Raw genomic sequence first — 23,320 nt, 5'->3', positions numbered from 1 at the left:
ACTTGTCTCCCAGCTGTAGATGAGAAATTTAGCCAGTGCAGTACAGCCGTTAGCCTGGGGTCATTAAAAGACTTGCACCACGCAGTAGTGATACACGACCGCACGCCGGGATGATGCTCATCCAGATCGAAACGGGCACGGGTGGGGATTGAACCCAAGATCCCTGGGCTCTGCAGCCAAGCTTTCGCTCCACGTGCTCCGAGCTGGTGTGTGCTAGCCCACTCGGCCACAGATCCCTCATAACCCCTTCAAACACACAAGCCAGTGTTTTACCTATATCACATGCTACACTTACTGCTACACATTTCTAGGGTCTTCAAAGACATTTATTCGGAATGAAAAGTAGTCCACTCTTGTACTTCCTACTTTATTTCGAAAACTAATATACAGCAACTTTAACAATATTAGGTGGTATAAATTTGGCGCATCTTGTGCTCATGTAAGATCAGCCTCTAAACAAGTTGCACTAATTCCAACAACATGGCAGCTTATAGGTGCAGGAAATATCAACCATATTTCCATTTTGTAACCATCTGTGTAGTGTATGTGAAGACTGCACTCATTCTATGTGTGTATGATACAAAACTTCCCAATGATAATAAATGAATAACACTTGGATACAATAGTTTTGGGAAAAAAAAAATATCTGAAGAAAAAAAAAACAATAACCAATAAATTAAATTTAGCGCCGAATAACCCCCAATGTAAAATTTCAAAACCTTATATTTCAATGCTTCAAGTCGAACTAATTACTTAGATGCTCCCGTTAATTATTTTTTTATTTTACTATCAATCCCTACAATAAGTTAAAATTGTAACCGGTCAAATTCAGTCCAATGTCGAATTGTGAACGGCTACCCGAAAATACTTTGTATTGGAATACAAACAGGCAATGTACGCTGTGAACAATGATATATTTGCGGTGCTTAATATTTTGCAAATTTCCGAATATTTCACACATTCGCCAAAGACCCTTTTACGAATACTTTGTAAAACGATTTTGCAAAAAGTCGAGTCACTGCAAATTATAAGTCATTTACATATTCATAAATAAAGCTGGAATGTTGCATTCAGGCAGAAAAAGCACTGGTCAAAGCTTCTTTTAAAGTTGGAATCTGAAAAACCAAAAATGGCAAGGTAAAATATATTTCTTAAAAGGGAAAAACATACCAAAATATAAATTTGCTTCTCTCATCTCACAGACAGCACTAGAAGTATATCAGTTTCTATACAATTATGCGGTATATATATATTATATATATATACGGAGCCATAAATCACAGATAAAACAATTGCAGTGTTAACCACAACTGCCACGTTGCGTGCACAGTAGTTTCACAGGTTCATCAGGTGCAGTGTTTAGCATTCCAGGCAAGCAGAAAGAGTCTGTACTGTGACACTGCCTTTCTAAATAGGTGTGAAGCCATGCATGATCTCAACATTATGACTCATCTTCAAGTTGATTTCGTCAAAGAAAAAAAGTGAGCAATGTTAAGGAAAGAAAATAAAATTGTGACAGTTAAGTAAAGATAGAAGCTGCTTACTGTCTATCCAAGGGGCCACATACAAAAGTCATTCAAAATAAATTACACTCAAAAATAAGTTATAAAAAAAGAAGATAATGGGTAGACAGTTTCCCTTTTTTTTTTCTTTTCCCCACTTAGATCTTCCTTAGCACGGAGAGGTTGAGAACATCTGGAATGGTGACATCTTCGAGTTGGATTCTGGAAGGGTTGAAGGGGAAGCGGATGGGGAAGGCAAATTTGGTGTCCATCAGGAGGGTGTTGTCGGACACCGGCAGTGTCTCCTGGTTGCGCTCTTGCAGCTTGGCCTGGATCTTCCGAATGAAGGACACCGGGACTCGCTCTTCGTAGTCGTCCGCCGGGGTGTACAGGTTCAGGATCTTTGTGATCTGTGCCGTGAACAGAGCAAAAATATTTTACCAACAAGTAAACACTTTCTAAAAGTACATCTCGGGGAAGGGGAAAACAGTCTTCTTTCCATCACTAACATAGAAGAAAGCTTTCAAGGCATGTAAGTGTGAAACAACACTAGTCCAAAGCGTTAAAATTTTCCTCGCAGTTATTGGTAGAGTGGAAGGCTTTTCGAAGTGGTGTCCGAACCCTCTCAACAAAATTGTTACCATATTTATACTTGAGCAATAGCCATATTGTTGATGTACAAAGCCTGCACTCCCACTTTCCCGCAGAGTGCACAGACAGCCAATCATTGCGATCGATGGAAGGGATCTTGCGAATAAGGCAAGAGTTATCGACCTTGTGCAGAAATGCTCTCTGTATGGGCTCTACTGCAAAGTACAACTATGAAGCGTCCCAAAGGGGTTTGCACAGCTCCGGCAGCATGCTCTCTGCATGACCATTGGTGATCATGACGATGAGCCCGTGCATACCCTACATCTTGGTTATACTATCATCACACTCTTCTCTTGATTCCAACCAAGTTCTGCCTCAAGGCTTTGTAAACATATCTCCCTTTTCTTCAATAAAAACACCGCAACAAGTGCACAAAACCAATGTGAGAAGCCAAGTGAGGCACGTGGAAGCCAGTGGCAGCACCTGTGCGGTGGTGAGCTTGTCACACATGTCGCAGATGCTGGCAACATCTTCGTCGGTTTTGCGGGCCTGCAGCAGCTGGGAGGCCTGCACAATGGGCTGTAGGGTATCCAGCACTTCTGCCTGGCACACCTTCTGGTCACGGCACCACTGTTCCAGGTGGCTCAGGTTGTACCTGCTCGCCAGAGGAAGGCAGGCATGTCAATTAGAAAACTTAAAGTCAGAATATTGAAGCCAGGCTTTACACTGTACACATTATTTTGTAGCATTTGATCCAGTCAAGTTCAATTCATACAACTAGAAGTATTTTGTAGTTTGCCACTTCGAACTTTAGACTGATGCCCAATAAGTGACCGCTGCAGGCATCTACGTACATAGAAGTTTTGTATTTTTCCCCACAAGTTACTTTGGCAGATAATAAAACGAACAATCTTATTTGAATAGAACAGTGCCTATACTAAAGTAGGACATTTGTTATGAGGACAGAAATGTACCACACGTGCAGTTCTGGACAAAGTAGAAAATATTCGTACCTCATTTGCATGCCTTTCGACCAGTGGCACATGTCTTTGCGTAACAGCAAGTTGTTCAAGGCTCCCGCACAGACAAAATAGAAGAGCTGGACCAGAAAGAAAAGAAACATTGGTTCTTGAACGGGCACGTCCTCTGACGAGAGGTTGGTACTAATATGGTACATAATTTTTTTAAAAAAATCTCCAACATTGTAAACAGTCTACGAAAATGTGTGAGAGCATTTTACCCCCAACAACATTTACACTGCATGAGGAACATTCTCCGTTCACTTCAATTTCACCAAAGAAAAAAGCGACCATGTTGTTAATTTCACAGGCTCGGAGTGATGCATAGAGTGAGTAAACTTGACCTGCCTTATTACATCAGCCAAGTATCAAGAGCAGAACTAGAGTAATGTTTAGTTGCCGCACATCTTACTGAATCGGATGTGGCAGCACAGGCTATCTTGCACATAAACAGGGTGTTTTCAGCCCTCGGGCACGCTCCAAAATCGGGCGGAAAAATCGGTGCCTGCAGTGCTCTATAGTCGGTGACAGGTTAAAAGTTCAGGGCGAGGGAAAGGAAGGCTGGGGAGGAGGAAGCGGATGGATTGCTGGAGAGGAGGTGAAAACATTAACCCTCGCTCCAGCATTCGGCCTGCCTACTTTCTTTCGCACTGAACCCTTAAACTGTCACCGACTATAGTGGTGCTTTTTACATTGAGAAATTTCGAAGCATACCTCCCCTCATGTAAAAAAAAACTCAGTTGATTGATCTGCCGTACAAATTAGCTGCGGCAAGAGCCGAGGGTCTATACACCCTGCAGCAGACTTCTGCACACAGGCATTTCTCCAATAAACGTCACGGTATCACGTGATATGATGTGACACCATGATATCATGCGATGCTGACATCATATGACACGTCACACATTGCAATGACATCACATGACGTGGTCACAGGACATCACATCACGCGACAGCTTGATGTCATGTGACTGTGACATCTTGTGCCATGACAACCCAACACAAAACACAACCAAGGATCCCAGACATCAACAATAACGGGTGTCACCGTAAAATGAGGCCAACACCCTTGCCACGGTAGAGATGGACAACAACACATACATCCAAGTTAGCGAGGGTTGCATAAGTGGTGCCGCCTCCCAACAGGCACAGCAAGCAGACGATGCACCCAGACAAACACAAACGACGGCGAGTTTTCAAAGTACATTTTCAGTGCAAGAAAACCTTTTACGAAACACCAGCATCAAGAAAACAATGTTATCGCAAGATGCCTTCTTTCAAAGCATACTATCAGTCTAAGAAAAAACCTTGCAGCATAAAAGAATAAGCGAAAATTTAGGAAAACTGTCACACCTGCTTGAAAACTTGCGTGATGAGCTCTGGATCAACTCCATGCAGCTGGAGAACCTTGTAGAAGTTGTTCAGCTGTAACAAGAATGGTTTTTGGTGAGAGGAGATATCCATGCAGGGCCATTAAAAATAAATGATTGGATTGTCTGCCTTTATGGTGCTCCTTTGAACGGTCTAATCTTATTAAAGGGATACTGACACCCCCCCAAAATTTGTTTTCTTATTTTTTGTGCCAGGCGATTTAATATCGTGTCCGAAGTCTACCCAATCAATATTTTGATACGGCGTCGCATATATTTTTAATAAAGTCAAAATGTGCAACTGCTCGAAACCGAAACCGGACTGGGGAGAAAGAAGAAATATAGAGAAGGGGAAAGTTTCTAAAAGTCACGTAGTTGTGCAACTTTTTTTTTTTTTTTCAATTAACATTTTTATTTTTTATAAGCTACAAAGAATGGGTAAAATATTTTTTTGTCTAGTTTTAGTATTGAGCGTGCGCCTTCGATGACCCATGGCTTTGATTATCTTTGGTGGTTGTGTCTAAACCATAGAAAACGGCACACGACCACGAAGGAAAGAGTGAGCGTGAGCGCGGTTTTCGGGTGGAAACAAAACAAACTTCAAGCCGCAAATCGTGTTCTGGGTGGTTGGGCTCCCATATGTCATGTACAAGTAAAAACCATGGCCACCATAAATAATCTGTCAGTGTCCCTTTAATATTAAAAAGTATCTTCCAACAAGGCTTCATTACGGATTGGTACTAGCATTTCTGAAATTCGTACAATAAAAACAAATTTCCCTTCCAACTACTCATGGATAGGGGTATTCAGAAAGACCTTACAGAATTAAACTAGTACAGAAATCGGTCTCAAAGGGTAAGCCCAGCTTAGAAGACAAGTACTGTATTTACACGAATGTAGGTCAACCCATTTAAAAATTTTTAAAAATCTGAAGTGGAGGGGGTTGACTTATAATTGAACCAAAGCATCCCACCGCCAACAAAAACAAAACAATTGTGATATCAAGAACACCTCGACTTGATACGAGTTCAGCCGGCTGTGCCTGTAGCACTAAGCTATTCTGCGCGCTCATTTTACAAGTTTTAGGGGTGAAGCTCCTTAGGGTCTAGCCTTGTCCGTCCGGCGTCCGTGCTCGCATCCATTGCACTGCCTCCGGGATCGGCCCACTTTTTAAAAAAAAACGTACGACCGCACGGGGGTTCGAACTTAGGACCGCTTGCTTACGAGGCAGACGTCTTAACCACTACGCTACACTCCAACGTTGCATGTAGCCACTCAACATCTATACAGGAGAGGGCGTTGCGGTTAAATGTATCTATAATCGCGTTAAATTTTGCATGTATTGGCTCAACCTTTATAGACGAGAGGGCGCTGCGGTCAAATGCTCAAGTGCATATATAACTACGATCCCTACTACACATTCTCTTTCTGACATGGACTGTTGACTTAAGCGATGGAGATGCATTCCCACGGCTTCTAGCAGATCCAAGCTGATCCGCTTGAAGAACCACTGGCTCTGCATTTCACCGACCATAAAGCAGTAATAATGAAGTCTAAACGCAACCCGGAACTCAGCACTACCTATGAGCAATAAAACAAATCAGCACCATCAGCACTACCTATGAACAATAAAATCAGTATCATCAGTACCACCAGAGCTTCGCCCCAATCAACATCATTCACCACGTGGAGATGCGGCCCCTTTTCTTCTTTTTTTTAAATTTGCACGAACGAGTGTTATTGATAGCGATTTGGTGAACAGCGCATAATGTGCCCGACTCCCGGGGGTGACGGCACTTCTTATAAGAGCCACTTCGGAATGGCCGCTGAAAAACCTCCTGCCTCCAGCATAAGCTTCCTAGTATCGGTAACGCCTGGGTACCTGATACATCTCATACGTGCATGCGCAGCCAAAGCACGCCAGAAGGCATCAAGCGCGTGCTAGAGGCTGGGCTTTTGAAAGAAATACCCTGTTGTTCTCCCATGTTTGCTGTAAAATGCAACTGCAATTTTTTTTCTTTCAATTCTGTAAATATGGTACTTATTGCGACACGCAGACCAAATTCTCAAGCTTATTCGCATCACCAATATTAAAAATGGAAGTTGGCAAGAATTTCATCTTAAAATCATCACTAGAGGCTGTAAATTTTACTAATCAGACTCATTCCAACACCACCTAGATACTGCAAGATCAATGACTGATGGTCACACGCTTTGCATCACTTCTTGTCACTACAGAGAGGTGAGCACACTACAAGCATGCAGGTGAGAAAAAAATAATAGATGGTGCTGAACATGTATTATGAACTAGCAGAAACAAGTGATATCTCCAATGAACGTTTCAAGAAACAACTGCTGCGCTTCTTTTGCGAGATGGTGAGCCAAAATATGGTGAAACGGCCCTATTGCGGCATCTTAAATATGATTACCAGTTCTCAAAAAATACAAGAATTTAACTTGACTTGATCATTCTGATAAACCCGGCGAACACAGAATGTGTCATGCATGTATTATATAGGTGTTATGATTTTCTATACTTGGTGGTTTCGGATGGGTTGCACACACAACACACACCTGTGATCTCTGGGTTCAAGACAAGTTTAAACTTCTTCAGAAGCGAAGTGTCTAACGAGCATGTTTTAATGAGAAGTTTCCCTTGGCTTCCGATCTTTGGTGGGTGCCTGTAGGTATTCTTAGTACTCTTGGATTTTTAGGAGCCCTTGCGGCAACAAGTTAATCATGAGAGGAGGACGTTTCTCGCACCCTTTACTCTATAGATTGATTTTTGTCTGAAGTTCTGTTGTCATATGCTTGCTGCGCTATCCCTTGGTACATAACGATTCACCCCTTGGTGTCATGAATCCACGCAGGGAGCTAAGCTTCGTTGAAAACCAGGTGCACATGCCGACGGTCAACTGTGGACTAAGTATGAATTGCCACCAACTGTCTGCGGGTTAAGTTTGCTGGACCGAGTTTAAGCTGCCTCCAAAGATCGCCTGCAGACTAAGTAAGGTGGACTAAGTATCAATCGCTACCACTGGACGCCTGCGAACTAAGAACGCTTGTCTAAATATGAACCGCCACCGACGGTCCCCTGCAAAATAAGCATGCATGGAACTGTAAACCAGATTTTTTATTATATTTTTTTTTTTCCGGGAGAGGGGGGGGGGGGGGGGGTGTTGTGATTTCAGGTGTGGGGTGGGAGTCCAAATGCATGTGTATATTATAAAGCCTGTTGGATTTTAGGAGGGGGGGGGGGGGGGGGGGCGCTGAAATAAGCCTTCCTCAATGGCCATGTCACTGCTGTGAGCTAAGCATAACTCACTTCCAATTTTAAACTGTGGACTAAGTATGCTGATCTAAGTATGCTCTACTACGTATCACTTGCCGTGGGCAGTCGTGTGCTACCGTAAGCGACTCCCGGCAGCCAGTCTTACTTAGTCCAGTTGCTTGCGCTCTAATTCATCCACAGGGTGTCCCCAAAGAAAAATTCACGGTTTTTTACACCACAAAAATAAACTACCGTGAAACCAACGTAACGGCGCCCTCCCCCGAGAGATCGCCCATCCCGTTTTCCTGGCTAACTGTAACATAAAAATTCCGAAACGTAACCCACCCCCAGATTTCTGTTGCACGTCAAGCAATGTCCGACGGGAATCGCGTATCAACGGCGCAATCTGCGGTAACGATGCGTCCGAGAAGCGAGTTCATAGCGGGTTCCCGCGTTTTTGCCTGCGATCTGCGCGCACGATATCAACTCCCGTAATGTGCGAGTCGTTCCCGCGTGTATATTGCATCGTGAAATGCGAATCTGCTGCGTTCGCGATTTGCGGTATCCGTTCCCGAGTTCGTAGCGAATTCCCGTGTTTTTGTCCGCGATCTGCGCGCGCGATATCAAACTTGCGTCCGCGATATGAAGTATTTGTTTACGCGACATGCGAGTATGTAGCGTATTACCCTGTTTTTGTCTGCAATCTGCTTGCGCAATCGCGGACAAAAACGTCACGGGTTTCCATGACAAGCAAGATTGTAGCGGGTTCTTGAGTCTTTACTGCACCACGAAACTTGAATCTGCTGCGTCTGCGATATCCGTTTTCGTGAGATGAGAGTTCTCGGCAGGTTTCCACGAGTCTTTCGCACCATCAAATGTGAATCTGCTGCATCAGCCACTCGCGGTATCCTTTCCCGTGACACAGGAGTTCGTAGGAAATTCGCGAGAGTTTATCGCATTGTGAAACGCAAATTTGCCGTGTCTGCAATCTGCGGTTCCCTCGTTACGTGGTTTGTAGCGGGTGCCCGGCGCTTATAATTTTTAATAAAGTTTTGCTACAGCATCCCCAAAGATAGCCCACCCCATGTTTTTCACCATTTATCTCTACATTTTGGGTGGGCGTTCTTACGGTATTTTACGGTATGCATCAACAAACGCTCATTCTCAACCCAAATGTAGCACCTGAGGTCTGAACCGGATGCCAAACTTTCAGCACTAACCGTTACCTTATTCAATAGTATAAGCATTTTTCTGAAAGTTTCAATGGGAAAATGGCAGTTGACAAAGCTCTTGGATATATGACCTTCTACAGCGCCAGAAACCAAAAACAGGTGAAAAAGGGCCACATTTTCTCATTTAAAGTTTCACAAAATCATAACTTTTGAATAAGATAATGCTTCGTACTAAAACCTTGGCATCTGGTCCGGACCTCTAGTGCTACCTTTGGGCGGAGAATAAGTGTTTGGTAACACATAATTTATTTTCGCAATTAACAAAAGATTGCAAATTCCTTTTGTGGGAAGGTGGGAAGGGTGGGGGGAGGGGACTTGCTGTAGTTGTGGCTTTGAGCAGGGATGTCAGACTGCAGATTGCACGGTCTGGGGTTCGATTCCAGTTGAGCTCCTTGGTGAATCTCTCAGGTTTGGATTGTTTGTTCCTAGTTATGCTTACGTATGAATTATTATGACTAATTATGACTTCTATATGCTTTAAGCGCTTATGTTGCCTTGGCCCGCGTTTAACCCTTTTCGTCACATTCGAGCAGTACACTTTTCCATAAAATCCAGCCAGAAATGAACATTTTAACATACTCTGTGTTAAAATGTTCATTTTAGGCTGGAGTGGGCAGCATTATTCATAGAACTTGAACACACATGTAAAAGCAGCAAAGCTTTGCCTAAAGAAAACTTTCTGCAAATGCAAAGGAAGGTAACGCTGTAGCGTAAGCAAAGTGGGAAAGCGGACATGACTACAGCACTCTACAAATGGTAAAGGAAGGTCAGTGCCTGCTGTGGCACAAGCAAAATGACAAAGCCACAGACCTCCTTCAGCAGTACGTCCAGGGCATGTTGAGGATCAACAGGAGACTCCAGGTCACGTGCCAGGCTGGAAGCGCGGCTCCTCATGCCACACGGTTTGTTCCCAGAGATACCAGCAATGGCTTCGTGTTCCAACACAGCAGGCACTGCATTTCGTTAAGAAATTGGGCATTGATATATGCTCCCAGCTGACCAAGCAATGTGCATCAGGCAGTTCATATTGTTAGCGAAGGGGAACATTCCTTTGCAAAGACACATGAAGAGAAGCGTATGGGAGCTAATGTCCATGTGTCCAAGCCATATTCAAGCACTGGGCAGCGCTTCTAGTGACACTGTCACATGAGGTGCTGGCCCATTTTGATGCAACAAGCTAGTCCCTGGTTTAAATCAAGGTATCACAAACAGGAGGTAAGGCTTGGGGTGATTTTATGAAGATTTAGATCACACAAGAGACAGCTGAAAAGACACAAAATTCACCGCATTATATAAAAAGTAATTTGCATGCCTGTAAGTAGTATTTATATAAAAGAAAATATGCCAGTTTTTGGCCATGCATTCAAGCACTAAATATTTCCCTTCCACCACGAGTTTACTTAGAGAAATAGTGGTTTGGCCTCAAATAAATTCAGATCAAGCATCTTTGAAACTGACCAAACATTCTCCATAAACAAATAAGCCACCTGCAAATTACATAAACCAACAAACCACCGGCCCAGCAAATATGACAGCTCCACCTGCAAATTATTGCCTGGTTTGCAACTCTTACCCCTACTCTTTCCACCCTTGGTTGGGCTCTAGTGAATCAAGCAAAGCCTACCGATGAGGGGCTGTACTTTCTCCTCCATGCTTTTGATGACAGCTTGGTGGATCCAGACGGCAATGTCACTCATCACCTGCCTATACTGGGACAGGTCGAAGTTGCGCAGACACTGTTCGTTCTGCTTTGGCGTGTTCTCCACCTGAAATTGCTGCATGTGCAACGGAGGAAAAGAATAGCGAGCATTAGTGCAAAAAGTTTATTGACACAGGAGCTTTAAAATAACAGTGTAACAAAGACTGTTGTCTGAACATTGACAAAAGTTTACTGCTCACGATAATTGCCTCGAGAAGCCTTTCCTTTCAATCACTCAGTTTGAAACTAATATGTGCCACAGAACGCATGAGCAAAAACACCCGGATGCCAGTTCCTGCCCCAGCTGTTTTCATCGTTTCAAGGGGTCATGATGAAACAATTCAAAAGAACTTTAAGTGACACCAAATGGAACCTTCCATAATCCATTCTTTTAAACACACTGGAAAAAAAAGAAAAGTGTGTGGTATTTTAGACATGTTTTCCTGTACTAATTTTGATACTCACAACTTCTGCACCTAGTTCTGAAAAAAATTGCAAACAACCACACAAAGTGTGCTCTGACTGACAGTGGTAGCTGCTGCGTTGAGCAAAGGCATGTTGAAGGTGATTAGCCTCCAATGTTTGCAATGGGTTCTTTGCTTTCAATGAAATTGACATAGGAGACGTGCATGAGGATATGTGTGCTTCGGTAGAGTGACTGTGCGAGATGTTGCATGTGTTAAAAAAAGGACAGACACATTTTTTTTCCTGATACACTTTTAGAACACGGCGGCACCCGTGACTGCCCCCTGCGGTGGAAGAAGCGGTCAAAGTTAAAGTCAAATTTGGGGGTTTTACGTGCCAAACCTACGACGGGCATCTGGCACGCCCCAGCGGAGGACTGAGGATTAATTTGGACCACCTGGGGATCTTTTGACGTGCAACCGAAAGCTCGGTTGCCTTCTCCGCAATAAGCCTCCGTCATATTGCGGGCACCTCGGTCGGGATTCAAACCCGCCACCTGGGGATCCGTAGGCCGTCGCTCTCGCCTCGGAGCCACCGAGGCGGCTGTGGAAGAAGCGGAAGTATGTACACAAGCTCTTCTGTAGAGGTGCGGAGAGCATACAAGAACGTAATATCGGGACCAGTAGGGAGGGAGGGGAGAGTGTCCGCACAGCGCAACCATATGGGTATTTCGCATTGGCGGCTGCCGGACGGGGGTTGGGGAAAGGAAGGGAGAGCGTCGCCGGAGGGTACATGGATGTAGCAGGAACGATGGGGAGGTGGAGAGCACTCTCCCAATGATCACATGGGTTTTTCAGCCCCCCCAGTAGGCCGCCACTGTTCCGAAAAACCCACAAGATCACTGGGGGGGGGGGGGGGAGCGAGAGAGCCTTGCCACATTTGGCATGTATGCGTGAGGAACGACGAGGAGAGTGGGGTTTTGCGTTCGTACATGAGCATTTTTTGCCGGGAAGGGGCACTAACAGCTTTGGTCATACAATACATGCACAAATGCACAAATACATGCCCAAATTTCCAGAAGCACTGTGTAAAAATTAAGAACAAACCTTTTCACCACTGTACTGCTTCAGATTATGCATAAACCTGCAGGTGTTTGCGAGCCACATCACCGTGTAGTCCACATCCTCGTGTCGTTTCTGGAAAAGTATGCAAGCATTGACCCAACAACAATGGTTTGACTGCTTAGGACTGTTTAAACAGCTTGTTCTTTGAAATGCCCCAACCAGCACTGTCATTTTATCTGCCTAACACATAGTTGTTTTCTTTTTTGTTTTTTACAGCGGAGCTGTTCAGGGCTAGGTTCCCCAGGATCGTGTCCGGTATGTCGACACAAACCTACCTGGACAGCTACCGCCATCTATAAGCAACGGCGGCAAGCACACAACCAGTATGGTTTCCGCCGTCGCTCGTAGATTGCACCAACCTTTCCAGCTATAATAGAAGAATGGATAGTTTGGCGCGTTGGCGGGAATTCATCGTAGGAAACAGCGTGAAAACCAGACGACGACGAAGAAGAAGCACACAGTGTATCCAGTACAGCTCTGCTGGGCTTCCTTCTTCACAAAAGTGGAAAGGCTGGACGTTTTTTTAGCTTTGCAGATTTGCTTTAAAGTTGCGAAAGCTACATAAAAGCAGTCTGTGCAGGCAGAACATAGTAAGGGGGCCAGAGGGACATAGTAAAGGGGCTAATTGTCGAGATAAGACTAGTAATTCAACTAATATTTGTTCATTAATGTTTTAAATAGTGAAGGTAAACATATATGGTTACAATTACTAACTTGCTGGGCATCTTGGAAAACCACTATTCATTCAGATTCGTTGTACAAGAGAAGGTTTTACATAAGCGAGTGGTCTTGGTGCGGGCCCCCTGTTCCACGTTCCGAAAGCGAACCTGATACTCTGTTTACACAGATGCCTACGCCCTCTGGGGGCATACTGAAGCCAACACTGGTTGCCAGCCGCCGGAGGCGGAGCAACTAAGACTGTTTGCGGTCCCCCAAATCCTCTGCAGTTAGGAGCTGTTAGAGGCAGTTTTCCTCCGAGAGGGCGGCAGACGAGCTTTAATTTCAGCTCGTCGATTGGCTGCTTGGCCGGCAGGGACAATATGATATCCCACACCTTGGCTGCCCTTGTCAGATTGACGGCGGTGATGACATGATGAAATTTGGTTTCTTGAGAGGTTATGTGTCTAGTGGAGAATTGTGCTTCCACTCGCACAAACCAGAAAGCTAGGCCTGCGGGCCAGAATCAAGGAAGCTTCAAAGCAACGGCAGAGACGGCAGGAAGTGGTGGGGTTTCGGTGCCCACTTCAGTTGATGCACAGTTAGCATTTGCCATGCTGCTTACTGGTGGTAGCTTGGGGTCATGCTCGAGGTCCGAGAGTTCAGGTCACCGATTATGTGGTACAAAATGTCCGATACATAAAACCTATTTGAATTTGAATTGCTTGATCAAGAGAAGGTTTTACATAAGCCGGCGGTCTTGGTGGGGGAGCGTCGGTTCCTGGTTCCAAAAGCAAACCTGATACTCTGTTTACACAGATACCTGCGCTCTCCGGCAGCATGTCGAAGCCAATCCTGGTTGCAAGCTGCCAAAGGCGAAACTGAAACTGAATGTTTGCCAGCTGCCGGAAACAAATCAGAAACTGAACTTGTGTGTGATGTCTACACATCAGGGGGGATCAGTGGCCGAGTGGTCTAGCGCACACCAGCTCGGAGCACGTGGAGCGAAAGCTCGCGCTGCAGAACCCAGGGATCCTGGGTTCGAACCCCACCCCTGCCCGCTTCGATCTGGATGAGCATCGTACCAACGTGCGGTCGTGTATCACTACTGCGTGATGCACGTTAAAGACCCCAGGCTAGCGGTTGTACCGCACTGGCTAAATTTCTCATCTACAGCTGGGAGACTCGTCGCCCCTGTGAGGCAGACCAAGCTCTAGGCTGTATAAACATACACACAAACCATTTTTTTTTTTTTTTTCTACACATTAAATCAGCGAATCTTGGAAGGACTTGAAGCACGTGGGAAGCACAATGGTGCGCTAAGGTTATTACTCGGGCAACAGGTGCAAGCCTGGAGGTACAAAATAGCACCCAAGCAGTTTTTCAGTCTTGTATCATATGCATTTTCGCACTGCCAGCCTTGTGCCTGTTGCAGGAGTGGTAACTTTAGTACACCACAGTGCTTCTCACATGCTCCCAATCTTTCTCAAATTTAATGATTTAGTGGTTTTCGGTGATGCTGAGCGAGTTTCTTACTAGAATCATGTTTATTTTCACTAATTAGTAGTTAATTATTAAATTTTAGTTAATTATTCAACTTTTCGTGACAATTAGCCCCCTATATTGTATTCCCAGGCCGTATAACTTGCCTGTTTATTAGCCTTTATAAAGCAATCGAATGCCTATTTGGAGCCATTTTTTCATTGTATGTCCTACAGAACATACCATAGAATACGGGAGAAGCACCCTTTTCGTTCAAGTGCCCAGAATTAACTTTTTCCAAACTTGGGAATCCTGCAAACTTTATGTTAAACACCCAATTTGACCGGACAAGTGCCATGCCTAGATTAACCCAGTTTTCGGCAAAAATAAGGTGGGCGCTCCCCCTGTATTGGACTGTATATGCATGGTAACTGCAGTAATACACTATAGAACCTCTTAGCCTCGACAGGCTTCGAGTCTTGACTTCTGAAAGAAATGCAGTAACATACAGGGTGCGCAAGGCATTCGAAGACAACTTCAGGGTCCGTAAATTCTCACTTTTACTAAAGTAATCCCTCGTTATAACGAAATCGCTTTTTTCGAAATATCATTTTTTCTAAGTTTAATGTGGTCCCAACTGAAATGTATGCATTTTTAACCGAATTATTTGAAGTGTATTGGCGGCCGACCACGCTTATTATGAAGGCCGCAGTGCCGAAAGCATGCAAGCCTACACAGAGGTGCACGGAGACACTTGCATTCCTTCCCCCTTCTCCACCGAGGCCAACAGCAAACTGGGAGAACAAAGTAGATGGGTGACGGAGGGGACAGCGTGCAGAGCTGGCAGAGCACCACTTCCGATGCGCCGACACGGGGACGCAAGCGGGGCGCAGCGGGAGCAGCGTCAACGTTCCGACGCTAATCCCGGCGCCTGTGGCCGAGGCTGCCCAACTCCTGTTGGAATTGGGTTATGGGAGCAGTGAAGCCCGGATAAGATCATCCCTTCGAGACACCCTGACACACACGCACCTGCGTCGTATGGGAGATTTGGAGTGTTTACCGTAAGTCACTTAGATCTGCGAGGTTGTGAAAAATGGTACGAAATCACCAAAGAAATCGACATTCCGGTATCGTCTGTTCGACACTGTCTACCATTTTGCAGAACAAGCACATATTGGATAGGTTCGAGAAGTTTCTCATGCAGGAGAAAGCGCACCCATGACCCGAAGATTAAAGGTCACCAACTGCTTCGAGCCCGTCAGACTTTTTCTCGCGAGCATGCTTGTCGAGCCGGCACATGATTCCCAGAGCTACAACAACCTCTACAGGAGTGTGAAAACATGTTGGTGAAGTCACCGAGGACAATATTTATCTGTGCTTGTCGATGCAGACGTTTTCATTGTTGCTCCTGCCACGAATGCTGCGATCGTAGACCTTGCGTACGACCAGGGTAAACAAGAAGCAAAGTCTGTGAGGCACCTCGGAAACGCCGACAACTGCGGAAACACGAAGCATCCTACGGCTGCTTCGAAACGAAGTGGAGCGCAGCGGCAGCGACAGTGTCCTTGCGATGACTGGAGCGGTTCGAGGAAGACTGATGACCGGATAAAATTATCGGCAAACTCCACTTAATTATTTTTTTTACTCGGTAAAGCTGCCACGAGATGTTCATAACTAAGGTGTGTTTGATTGAATATACGGTCAGAGTGTTCCGCAGTGTTCCCATCCACCTTCAAGGCTGCTGACACAACTTTTGGCTCTGTCGCTTTTATTGAATTACCACTTATATAGAATTTTTTTGACGTGCCATTCACTTCATTATTGTATAATGAGGAATTTCTGCACATCTGTCTAGATGCCCGACTTTGTCATCAACTGCATCTATGTCATCTATCTCGTGTATCAATTTCAAAAAGGCTCCTTCCGGTTTGACACAAAAAATGAAAACCATGCTGTCCTGGTTGCATTGGCTGCAGACCATGCGATTCGGATATTGCCACCTTGAATCTGTCAAGGTCATTCATTTCCAAGGTCAGTAAACAACCGACGTTGCATTTGTGGCCAAGCGAGAAAACATTCCCAGGGGTCGGACGTCTTCAAGACAGCTGAGTTTGTTCAGCAGGTGCAGGACATTGTGAACAACACCCCCGGCAAGTCAATGAGGGCCGTTGTTAAGCAACTCGAGGGGGCAAAGTCTACTATCAGGCTTGCAGTGTGTGAGGACCTTAGATACCAGCTGTATGTGATAAGCAGAGGGCAGTTTATGTCCTAAAAGAACCCAGGAAAACAATGTCATCCATCTGAGTAATTTGATGTGCTTCAATTTTTTTCCAATGAGAATAGAACTTTGACCAAGACTAAAAGTTCAGCTGGAAGAATGAGAGGTGTCTGTACGATCTTCCATAAGGTACCTACAATCATGCGGGCCAAGTTTCCATCATCTGTGATGGTCCTAGCCGTTGTGAGCAACGAGGGCCACATCATGCCACAGCACTTCTTCCAAAAGGGCCTTAGAATCAACTCAAAGGCCTACCCGCATCGAGACCCTGGGCACTGTAGTAAAACTCCGGATAGAAGGGGTGGCCAGGCGGGGGGAGCATACATTTTTCAAGAAGGCTCTGCTCCATGCCACAAGGCCCACGCGACCGAAGATTGACTGACTGACAGCCTCTATGACCACGTCACCCCCAACATGTGGCCTCCTAACTCTCCAGATGTAAACCGCCTGGACTATTATATCTGGGGTGTCATAGAGAGAGAGACCAACAAGCAGCCCCACAGCTTCATAGAGTCGCTTAAGACTGCCATTCTGGACGCTATGGCTGGCATTGACAAGGACCACATGATCAGGGCAAGCAGCCGTTTTCGAGGCCATATAGAGTCAATCATTACCGCTGAAGGTGGTCTTATCAAATGAAGTTAGAGAATACTAATAGAAAACAGTATTTGTACCAAATTCCGTGCAGATATTATAATAATATTTCTTTTTGAAACATCTTTTGTTCTGCATTATCCCCCGTTATGTTTTCCAACACCTTGCGCGCCCTGTAGACGTAAGTGTGCAAAATGTTCGCCGACAGGAACATGTTTTTAAGGATCAATATAATCATGACATGCAGTGAGACCAATGGGTTGGACAATTAACATGCATGCATTTCTGCAATCAATAATAAGAAGCATCCAAGAAAAACATCTGGTTTTGAGCCAACACATACCTTAATGACTTTCCTGATGCCAAAAACTATGTTGTTCAGGAGGCTTTTTACTTTGTCATCATCATTGACATAGTCCGTGTGTCGGATGCACATGAACAGAATGTAGGCAGGTAGTCCTGGCAAGAGTGTCACAGCCAGCTTGGGCTTCAAGTCTAGTAGAAGAAAATAGAAAAATAGGTTCTTCTGTGGATAAAGACCGACTTTATCCTGTGCTTACATCATTGACAAGTCAAAGAAAACTAAAAGGTGTTACATTTCAGAACCTGATGGCTATCATCCCCATGTTCAGCCAAGATAATCACTAGCAATTACAACTGTTTGCTCAGTTACCAATGAAAATAGAATTAACTCATCCCACTTGGACACATTCTTGGCAAATGTAGGGATGTTCCTTTTAAACTAAACAAAGACAGAAAAGGTTTGCAATGACTAATGTTTGTCAAGTGGTAAATATCATGCATGTAAAAGACACTTCGCAGGTTTTATGCAGTGAAATTATTTTGACTATTAAATTTAGAGCATTAACTTTTTTAAATGTGTGCACAAGTTTGCCCATTTGCTGAAGGCCCCAAAAAAACTACAGTAGAACCTTGCTAATTCTATCTGTTTATTCGGAATCACTGATAATTCGCAAAATTTCCACGGTCCCGCAATTTCTTATGAAAATGTGACCAAATAATATAAGCACTCTGCGCGTGCCTACCCAATGGGTTCACCAATTTGGTCTTTCAGGTTAAATATATAGTTGCTTTGTGGTGCCAGTTGGCATCCAGGTTCGGCAGCAAGAACAAAGATGGCGTGCATCTTTGCTGATCTGTTTCCTGTTTGCTGGTCTATGCGCTTAGTAATCCCTTTGTTTGTTTGTTTTTTTGGCTCGGGCAGGCGTTGGGCAGGCTTAGTCACTCTTGCCTCACATGGAGTTGATGATCGGTGTCAGTGATCGGTATTCTTGGTGCTGCGCCGCTGTGGTTCGGGCCGTTACTGATTCACATGTAAGTCATTTAGCGAGCGATGAGACGAGAGACTCTCATCGCTGTCCCGTCGCGTCGCTCATCGCCTTGGTCACTTGCTCTCATCGTTTTCATGCGGTTTGCCTTGTTCCACGAATGACGAAGGGACAGCGAAGCAGGTCGCCGTCACTTGTCTCGTTGCTTCCCAAATCGCTTACATGCGACCTGCCGGGGAGCAGGAGGATACTGCCAGTGCTAGTGCCAGTATTGTCTGTGAGATTGCTGATGAGAGAGAGGAGCTTTGTTCGCGCATAAAGGACAGTGACGGTGGGTTGGTCGGCATGAGGTTGACAGACTACTTAAACTTGGAAGAGAATGACTAAACCTGCTACGCAGGCCTTGAGAGCGAAATCACTGAGTGTGATGGCAGAGATTGAAGCTGATGATAAGCCGCCTCGGTCCCCCACTCTAGGGGAAGTTATACAGTCACTGAATGTCGTCTGCAGCTTTGTGGAATGTAACGGCGGTGATTCCGAGATGTTGTGCCTAGTTAGCCTTCTTGAAAATATGCCGGTCGGCGTCGCTAATTACAGAACGCGGCAGTCCCATATCGGTGACCATTTTGGTGTTATGTTCTCTAGTTTTGAATAAAACATTTCCTTCAAGGTTCAAGGCTTTGCGCACAAGTTTTTTTCCATTTTCTTTTGTTTTTGAATAATTCGCAAATCCGCTTAATTCGCATATTTTTTGCCGTCTGACTGACTTAGAATTAATGAGGTTGAACTGTATTATATAGAGATTTAACATGACAAATGAAGTCCCAGGGGTTAAGAACATTTACACTAGGGATAAAGAAATCTAAAGATGATAATCTTTGTGCAGTCTTCATAGTACTCCGAATTTCCACACAAAAAAGATTCCTCACCAAGAATAAGGTTTTTGATGATCAAATTTTCATCCTCCTTCTTGTACTCAAACATGCCAAGGTTTTGAGCATCCTTGTGCTTGATTTCGGGCATGTTCTTGCCATGGTCTTCGCCGACCTCAACTTTGACCTCAGCTTGATCCAGGACTGTGGAAGACAAAGTTGCACAATCAAGCACGCATAATTAGGTAACACTAATCATGTTGCAAGTGTTTTGAATTACCATAAAATCCCGTATGAACGCCCGCCCCCGAGATATCACCCATCCCATTTTTTAGGCTGAATAACACAATCATTCGGAAACATTGCCCCATCCCTCCCCCTGATTCCCGCCGGATATCAATCATGTGATGTTCGACAAGAATCATATCAACCGCGCTATCTGCAATAACGGCACGTGGGACGAGCGAGTTTGCAGTGGCTCTCATGTTTATCACACCATAACATGTGAATCTGCAGCGTCTGCAATCTGCAGTATCGCTCCTGTGGTATGAGAGTTTGTAGCTTGTTCCCGAATTTTTTTGGTCAGCGACCTGCGCATGCAATATCAGTCCTTGTAACATGCAAGTTTATAGCGGTTTCTTGCGTGTTTATTGCATCGTGAAACGGGAATGCTGCGTCCACAGTCCACTTGTCAATTTCTGTGACATAGTGACATGCAAGCTCGTAACAGGTTTCCGCGCTTTGGTCCACAATCTGCAGTGCAATATTGGTTAAAGTGACACCCGTGTTTGGAGCGGGTTCTCGTGTGTTTATCGCACCGTGAAGTGGTACCCGTTTCCATGACACGGGAGTTCGTAGCGAAAATTCCCGCTCGTTTAATGCACTCTAGAATGTGAATTTGCCATGTTTGCAATCTGCGGTATCAGTTCTCGTTTCAGATGGTTTGTAGCAGAAAACTTACTCCCTCCGTCCTTCATTTTCTTGGCATAAATCTTCAGCTGCCGCTTGTACTTTTTCAGCTGCTCTGCCAACCCATCAATTTTCTCTCTCAAGTCCTAGAACAGAAAGCAGTGTTCAATCAAAACCACTTCGACACTAATCCCTTCCCATGGTTCAGAAGTTTTCCTTTATTTAGAATATCTTCAAAGATACATTATAGTTTCCCGGTTACACCCACATTTGCTATGAAAAAGTTTTACTGAAGCTAAAAGACACACTCAACCCTCACATGGTCATGTAGCTCAGTCAAAGAATACGTACCACATTCTCTCCTGTGAGGCGATTGATCTCATGTTGTAGAATTGCGTCAGACTGAGCCTGGGGAGTCTTCTTGAGGTTCTGAAAATGATGTTTACATTCAACGATTATTAGACAATGGCTCCCACAAGCTTTGTGGGAAAGTAAACACACAGAACTTGTTCAAAAACAGGTGCAGGTATAGACACACACAAAAAAAAAAAAAAGCTCCTTTAGGATATTCCAAGGGCATTCTAAATGCATATCATTTATTAGTCTGACGTCATGGCCACACATGTCAGCACCATGTGACATCAAACCACATCACATGACGTCAGTGTCGCGTGAACATTAGAAAAGCACACGATCATGTCACTAAAGCCCTGCATTCCCATGGATATCTGCATGCGGAAAAAATGCATCAGATTTAAAGGATTGCAGATTCTGCCGTGCTGCCGCAGCAGCACGGCAGAATCGGCCACGTTTTCGACGTGCGACAGCTGCAGTGCGCGGCGCAGTGAGTAGTGAGGATGGAGAGGCGCACAACCGAGCCATTTTTCACATCTGTCTGGCGTTTTTCTGTGCATCTCTACCGATTTCACTTAGATTTGGGCGTCGCAAGTAGAGCCAAATATCACGTTTCCTCGATCGCATATGATTGCTCCAAGGCGGAAGAAATTGGGACTTTGACTGAGCAAAATTGGGGATCTTGGATCCTCACAAAGATCGGCATGTCGATCAAATAAATGCCAAGACTACATTACACATTTCTGACTGCCCACGAAAATACTTTCTTTATATATATATAATCTTGTTTGCGTGGGTCCTTTCAAATGCGCTACATAGTTGCAAAAAGAGAAAATGAGTGTGTGCATTGCCCGAATTGAGAGTTGAAGAAAAAAAATATTGAGCAGTCCTGTGTTAATCCACAGTACAGTCACAGCAATAGCTGTGACATGTTACGGCAAAATCGTTGTGCATCTCCGTCGCGTTCATGCACTGTAAAGTGCAGGAACGAAAGCGTTCAGAACAAAAATAGATATCTGACCATTTTGTTTTAAACACTTTTGCTTTTTTTTTTACTCGAAAGCACGTGAAAGTGCATCTCCCGGCACAAGATCTTGGCACAGACAGTGCTACAACGGCATTTTGTTATAGGCTACTTTTTTTTACCAGAGTGTGCATGTGGTGGGCATTGAGTATTACAAAAAAACCGTAGGTATAGAGCAAGTTAATAAAGCTGCGGAGTAGCTCAGTGGCAACGCTTCCACTTCGCACGCAGCGGACCCAGGCTGATTCCTGCAGGCGGCGGGCAATCTTTTTCGAGGGTTTGGCAACGTCAACGACAAATGCCCTACATTGCCAATTACAACATCAACGACGACAAGTACCACAACATCAACGATGGACATCATTTCCAGTCGTGGGAATAGCCTGTACAGTATAGACCACTTACAACGTAACCGCTTATAGTGCAGGACCGGGTATAATGCGGCTTTTTTAAACCACCGGTTCGCCTCCCATAGAACTCCATGTAATTACATACCGCTTAAAATGCAGGCGCGCGAAGGGAAATACCGGTTATAGTGCGGTTTTCGGAACAACCCAGCGACCGCGCCGACTGACCGACGCAGAGAGCATGCTTCCCTGTGTGACACTAGATAACGGCGCGAGCCGCAAGCGGCACTCTCGGGGCAAGGAGGTTGCTTGAAGAAGCGGGGAGAAGCGGAGAGAGGCTTCAGTTGCCATAGCAACGGAGGGATGCACGCACGTGTCGTTCACGTGCGTGCGTCCCTTCGCTGCGTTGGAAACAACTGCAACGACAGACCAATCGCAGGTCGAGGAGAAGTGTTCGCGCGCGTTGCATGCCGGTCGCGGGCCGGCCGGCCGACTGCTTCTATCCGCAAACATGGCGTCGGTTTTGATAGTCGATGTAGACAGCGTGGTAGAAGCTCATCGTTCCGCGTAAAAGCGCTATCCTTGACTGTGAATTTTCGTTGTGTGTACTAGAAGGGAAGATCCACCTACTTGTGCGGCGATGTTGTGGCGGCACTCTCAAGACTGCAGAAACGCCCGTGTCGTCGTGTTTGTTTACTTCGACTGCAGTGGTGCTTTCTAAGCATTTGTGTTTTCGAACATCGCTTGAATTTCTTATTTGGAACATTTCACGCCTGTGCTAAAGTTGAAGGTATTACTGGCGCATACCGTATAAAGGATGTGAATTTTCACGCGTTTTCATCGCCGGAGAAAAGTGATTAGGGTTAGCAATCTTCAACGCTCGCAACGTCCGTCCGCAACCCGCGACGCTGTTAAAAGGCTGCGCCAGGCAAAAGTCGCTAATTTCTTTTAAAATGTGTGACACACTTGAGAGAGAAGTGTACTAGTCTGGTGAAATAAAGACTTTCCTCAAACTAAGCTTTATTTTTCATCTAACATAAAATAAATTCTTTTCCAAATGTAAGTTGTCTGATGGCATGCATTTTGGCCTGAAAAATTGATGTTTTGGTTATAGCGCGGTACCGCTTACAGTGCGGATTATCGCTACTCCCGCGACAAACATTATATGCGGTCTACACTGTAACAGCTATCGCTGGAAGAAGCTCATTTTGGAGTGGAGTGGCTCGTACTCAATCAATGACATAAGTCAACAACATGAGCAAAACGAAAGCAAAGAAAAGCAGTACGCACGAGCACATGCA

At 44.9% G+C, this 23,320-nt stretch overlaps 1 protein-coding gene across 1 annotated transcript in view; it reads right to left on the bottom strand.

The window, feature by feature from the left end:
* Window positions 1-348: 348 nt before the first annotated feature.
* Window positions 349-23,320, bottom strand: part of LOC8035700 (unconventional myosin-Va) — an 81,307-nt gene continuing 58,335 nt past the window's right edge. The window contains exons 28-38 of the mRNA XM_029988006.3: window positions 20,646-20,723; window positions 20,347-20,440; window positions 19,443-19,589; window positions 17,568-17,719; window positions 12,196-12,285; window positions 10,610-10,760; window positions 9,796-9,938; window positions 4,466-4,537; window positions 3,107-3,192; window positions 2,577-2,748; window positions 349-1,912 (exon numbers count right to left, since the gene is read on the bottom strand). Coding sequence (XP_029843866.2) covers window positions 1,661-1,912; window positions 2,577-2,748; window positions 3,107-3,192; window positions 4,466-4,537; window positions 9,796-9,938; window positions 10,610-10,760; window positions 12,196-12,285; window positions 17,568-17,719; window positions 19,443-19,589; window positions 20,347-20,440; window positions 20,646-20,723 — 1,437 coding nt within the window. The 3' untranslated portion in view covers window positions 349-1,660. The remainder of the gene's footprint in view (window positions 1,913-2,576; window positions 2,749-3,106; window positions 3,193-4,465; window positions 4,538-9,795; window positions 9,939-10,609; window positions 10,761-12,195; window positions 12,286-17,567; window positions 17,720-19,442; window positions 19,590-20,346; window positions 20,441-20,645; window positions 20,724-23,320) is intronic.

This window comes from Ixodes scapularis, unplaced genomic scaffold, assembly GCF_016920785.2.
Source record: "Ixodes scapularis isolate PalLabHiFi unplaced genomic scaffold, ASM1692078v2 PGA_scaffold0__279_contigs__length_252992795, whole genome shotgun sequence".
Classification (NCBI taxonomy): Eukaryota; Metazoa; Arthropoda; class Arachnida; order Ixodida; family Ixodidae; genus Ixodes; species Ixodes scapularis.
Note: the sequence above shows the minus strand (reverse complement) of the source record. Positions and strands in the feature narration are given on the sequence as shown.